Source organism: Alligator sinensis, unplaced genomic scaffold, assembly GCF_000455745.1.
Source record: "Alligator sinensis unplaced genomic scaffold, ASM45574v1 scaffold325_1, whole genome shotgun sequence".
Classification (NCBI taxonomy): domain Eukaryota; kingdom Metazoa; phylum Chordata; order Crocodylia; family Alligatoridae; genus Alligator; species Alligator sinensis.
This window is the reverse complement of record NW_005842118.1, coordinates 1,986,802-1,992,365: the sequence shown is the minus strand read 5'-3', so window position 1 is coordinate 1,992,365 and position 5,564 is coordinate 1,986,802. Positions and strand designations below refer to the sequence as shown.

General features: G+C 40.9%; 1 protein-coding gene across 1 annotated transcript in view; it reads left to right on the top strand.

Moving 5' to 3' along the window:
- The window catches only part of CTNNA3 (catenin alpha 3), a 1,539,787-nt gene that overhangs the window by 105,743 nt on the left and 1,428,480 nt on the right, over window positions 1-5,564 (top strand). The window contains 2 exon segments of the mRNA XM_025205567.1: window positions 5,527-5,561; window positions 5,563-5,564. The exon segment at window positions 5,563-5,564 is cut by the window's right edge and continues 80 nt beyond it. Of these exon segments, the coding sequence (XP_025061352.1) occupies window positions 5,527-5,561; window positions 5,563-5,564 (37 nt within the window).

The following is a 5,564-nucleotide window of genomic DNA, read 5'->3' as shown; positions in this document are numbered from 1 at the left end:
GCAGGAATGGGTGGGTGGAACATGCTCAAGAATGGTCTCCTTGGGAGTGCTGGGCACAGGGTATAAACATACCCTTAGACAAAACTATTTGATAAAAGAGAGAATATTTGGGATACATTACTAAGGAGTATGTCAGAAGCAAGCAGAACAGTTGAGTTAGAGATGCTAGTCTGATTTCCAGGAATGGAGGGATAGAAAAATACTTTAAAAAACTTGAAAATTGGATTAAGGTAAGTAAAAAGAAAATAAACAGTAAATTCATCAGGTTATTATTGATAGTGTGGCAGTCCCTAGAGGTCTCAATCAGAGATCAGGATGCATCACAAAAAATGTTCCTAATGCATTATATAGGTCTCTCATTAGCATGTTTTTTCCTAACTGTAACAATACTCAATCAGTAGTTAATCATGAACATCATCTTCAAGAGTCCAGTGAAAATAATATGATAGTTTATATTCTGTGAAATTTCCTTCTGTGAACCTTCATTTTTAGGTGGCCAATTTTTAGTTTGGTAAAATGACCTTAAATTCAGTTTCCTTTAGTAGTTTATAAGTTAGTAATTAGTATAATCTATCATAGTTCATTCAGTCAACAATTTATTTGTCCCTCAAATGAGTACAAATCATCATGAGCCAGAAAAAAAAAAACTTAATAACTTACCTTTGCTTTAGGAAGCAGAAATGAAGAAATGCTTACAAAACATAATAGCATCCACTTATCATCAAAATATGTTTTCAGTCCTTTTAAAATGAGAATAATGTAATCTGATATATTCTGAACCGAGGAGACTGCAACCCATTTTCCATAAACCTAAATAAACCTGAGCTTATTCTATTACAACAAAGTATCATGAGAGTAACCATTTTCCCCACATAAATGTGTGTTCAGTAGTTAGAATGTAGAAAGCTTTTTAATGATTCTCTCGAATCTCCCACAGTGATTTAAAATAGTACATTTAGTATAATTTAGTCTTTTGAAGATGCAGCTTATTAAAACTTTAAGTTTTTCTTAATGAACTACCTTCTTTTGTTGGAATGGAGATTATATTTGCTTCTTATCCTTAATTCAACTAATATTCATGCATAGATTTTTAAAAATGTATTTCATGAGTAAATAAAATATTCCAATACAGTGAAAAGTGATAATATCAATATTCTGAACAACAATGGCCTCTCAGGCTTTTGCTGCCCTAGACAAACTGGGGAAGAATTATTACTCTATATGTTACAGTAACAGGTGGTCTTTTCTCTCTCTCTGGTTGTGTTGGCCCTGAATCTGAACCACGCATATAAAATTACAACAGATTAAACGTCTATTATAGTCCAACTGATCTTGTCCCTGTCATGACTCAGCTTGATTTCCGGGCATATACCAGCAAACCTCTGTGACTAGACAAACAACATTATTCACAAACTGAAACAGAAGTTTTGCTGTATTTTGGCAGTTTGTGCTTCTGTTTCTCCTTATATGGCTGCTGTGTTACTGTTACCATTGCTAGGGCTTGCTTATCCAGGGTTAACAATGTTTCCTTTCATTTTCCCAGTCCAGTTTGAGTGTTGGAAGATACTGGAACTACAAATTTGTGACTATACAGTGATGTATAGTCCTGACAAACATAACCCTGCAGACTATTCCTCAAGTAACTTTATCTTACAGTCTGCATCTGGCATCTATGCAGCAACTGAAGGTGCTGAAACAAATGTGTATTTCATTTTCCAGTGGGACGTTACAGTTGGTAAAGACATCTATTCCCCCCAAAAATTGTGTTTTCCCAGATGGAGCTGTTCTAATACTCTGGAATATTTTTTTTCAAATCCAGACTTGCTTGGTACAGCTCTAGTGTTGGATAATGTTATGCCCCTACTGTTTAAATGTCTGATATACCTTGATTCAAAATCATCTTGGATTTCTGTGACATCCTATCTAGTCAACAGCTGGTGGTTTTACAGATGAGTCTTACTTCCCATGTTGTTACCACCATTTTTGTCAAGGGAGTCCCACTAAGACTAGGCAGCATATCATCTGCTTATGATACTCATGTTCTCAAAATTAACAGTCACTTTTCAACAATATGGACTCTACTAAGTTCTGTGACAGCAGTCACGGTTCAAATTAGGGATGAGTGTAAACCAAACCTTGGATCAAAACAAATTAGAACTTCATTATTGCTATAGTTTTATGAGGACACCGTGTAGGTGCTACTTATTGCAAGCACAAAGAATCATAACCCAAGGTAAAATTAGACAGACTTTTATGAAGCTACAGAACATTTCTATTGTACTAGCCATCACCAATATTGTGAATTAATTTGATTGCAACAGTTAACTGAGACTTCTGTGACAGTGAAGCAGAGCCTTTAACAGGAAAATGAAAGACCACATTGAAAATATATGAAGATTTTTGACAGTCATTGTTAAGGGGTGGGAAAATTGCTTAGGATAAAAGGGAAAAAGAATAAATTGTCCATGCCATAACTTCAGCTCTGTCAAAATTTTAGGTAGATGGAACCATAATCATTAGGACTGTGCGAAGCTTCAGTCCCTGATTTGGTTTGGCGGAGATTTGGACCAATTCGGCAGCCAGATCTGAATCCAAATAAAATTGCAGGACCCTTTAATCTCTCTGAATCAAATCAGAACCTCTCCAAATCAATTTGGAGAGATTCAGAAAGATTCGGTGATTTGGACATGGACACAGCTTTTAAATGTTTTTTTTCTATATACTTCTAGGTAGCAGGTGGCTCATGAATGCTATGTTGCTGGGGTGGATCCCTCAGGAGCATGGGGGGGCTCCCCAGTGTGCCCGGCAGCAGACCCAGAAAGTGCTTCTGATCCACTTCTGAGTCCGCTGGAGAGTGCACTGCCCCCCGGCCCTGCCCCGGCATCCCCCTGGCTTGGTGACTGGTGCCTCTTGGATCTGGGAGGCACCTGGGGTTCCCCTGCCGCTGATTGCTGGGCCAGGGGGACACTGGGGGGGGGCACAGAGTGCTCCCCGGCAGACCCGGAAGTGGATTAGAAGTACTTCTCGGCCACTCCCTGGTTCACTGCCAAACATATAGTGGAGGGGTGTCCCCCCACACTCCTGTAGGATGCTTCATCCATCCCAGCATTGCAGTGTTCATGAGCCACGCTGGTACCTCGAGGTATGTAGAAAAAACATTTAAAGCTGTGTCTATTTCCGAATTGTTGATTCTCCAAATCAGTATTTAATCTTCAGATTAGGCCTAATTGAATCAGGGACAGTGATCTAAATCAGCGAATCAAACCACTGTCCTCGATTCAGGCTGAATTGAATAGGGCCTGCTTTGCATACCCCTAATAATCATGGTCTGAGGAGTGACCACAACATCACCTATTTTCAATTGCTGCAAACTATATTACATCCATTTCAAGCCTCCTGTGTAGGAAGATAGCAGTGTCCTAATCACTGTATCTCTTAGACCACCATGCATTGCAGAATTACTGAGAGGTTAATTAGTACGTAGATCCTTTGTGGGGGCTATCTTGATTACACACACATACCAAATAGTGCTGAACTGTGGGGTCACCATGACTTTAAACATTGTTGACACTATTAGGACCCAGCCCAATGAACTATATGGTAAATCACTAGCCTTTTTGCTTTGGGCAAGTATCATGCATAATTTGTAGGGGAGATACCATGATGATGGTTTCAGCCCAGTGGTTTTATGTACCTGGCAAGGGAAATACCATTCTTCCCAGTGGTGAATGACTTGGTGCAGTTGAGGGTGGAGGCCTGTCAACTGCACTGTGGGCGGGCACCCCTGAGACAGTTTACTATAGCCTCCCAATAGGAGGATCTTGGCTACACAATTCATGGCAATGGGGGATTGCCCATATATGGCTTGTTTTCGCTAGCTTGCTCCTATGGTCTTTTGGCTAGGGACAAGCAAGACTAAGAGGTATCTGAACCCCAAGGCCTCCAGGGCTTGCATATATGGGGGCTTGTACATGCCTCAAAATTGGCCTTTAAAGCAGCTTAAATGCCCTTTTGCACTGCTTTAATAGCACTGCTGTTTACACTGTCAGTGGTGTATTGCATGTTAAATGACTTTGGGATGTATCAAAGTAAAACATGTCAGAGGTGTTTTAGTTTGCTACCTTACAGCAGTGGAGGGAAGCACCGGGCCCCATGCAGTGCATGTGCTGTGCAGGCAGGCTCTACTAAAGTGGGGGGGGTGAAAATCAGGCTCACTGCTTTTCCACCCCACCCGGAGCCTGCCTGAGCTGTGCGGGGGCCTGGTGCTTCCCTCCACAGTTGCAGTGCTCCCTGGGACCGCCTGGGCTGGGTGCCTGCGGGTGGGTGCCATCTGGGGGGTGCTGCCACTGCAGCAGAGGGAAGCACCCCCCCCTCCCCACAGCTCAGGGACCACTTAGCCTGCCAGCAGCTCGCTCTCCCCCCTCCCCATCACTGCTGCAGAGGCAGGTAAGGATTGGGCCCAACCCTTGTGTACATGACACAGGTTTACGCCAGTTAAATTTGTAGCAGTGTTAGTAAAAACCCATTGCTTCAATTTAGGGAGAATTAAACCAAAGTAAACCCCCTGTGGCATGTACAAACGGCCTATGATGCTTGCCATGGATTTGATAGTATCTAAAATCCCAGGCTGAAGAGTCTGGGAGGTAGGATACTTGCCAGTGGTACTGCCACACAGACTTGAATGATTGAGCTCTGCTCATTTAATATAATTCGGAATTGATTTTGGCTAATTTGGTCTGAGACATGATGTTAAAAAAAAACAAAACCAACAAGTTTTTGCTATATATAAGTAGGTACAAAAGTGCTGCTTAAAAGTGTGTTTATGGAGCACCTGTTCTAAAACTTGCAGCAGTTTCAAAAAAGATAAACTGCATCTATCTTGGATGACCTAAGTCTATGCGTATGTGTAATAATATTTCTATATGTAAGTTACTACATGTATGTTTATTTCAAAGTCAGTGTTTTCACATTTGCTCTTCACTTCCATGTGCTCAGGGAGAGTGGGGTCTGACAGTAAGGAGCAGAGGAAGGGACTGCAGGGGGAAGAAGTTGAAGGGGCAGAGGGCAAGGGGGCCAGTTGATTTTCTACCCTCCCCCATTTATTTTCCCTTCTGTAGTAGCAGGAGGGGAACAAATTCAAGGCAAACCTCCAATAATTAGATTCTATACTTGGAAAACTATAACAAATTTAAAGATTTTCCATATATGGAATTAAATTATTGGTGAGGTCATCTTATATTCAAATAAATATTGTAGTTACTGGAAGGTCATCTTAAATTCAAATTTGTCTTGAATTTGGGTAAATATGGTACATCTAAAACTCTACATCTGTAAACATAGAGCACCTCTATCTCATAACATCCAAAATTTCAAAGCAGATTGGCGGTTTCAAGAGTTGTAGCAACGTATTCGTAAAGAAATGACATATAACAGAGCCCTTGTTAATGTTTAAAATGATCCCTAGGTAACAGAGCTATTAAGATAACATCTCCATGAATGATAACATCTGTTTCTCTACTGTCACAGTTTCAAAGAACAGTTGAGTCTCTAAGAAATGCGCGCAG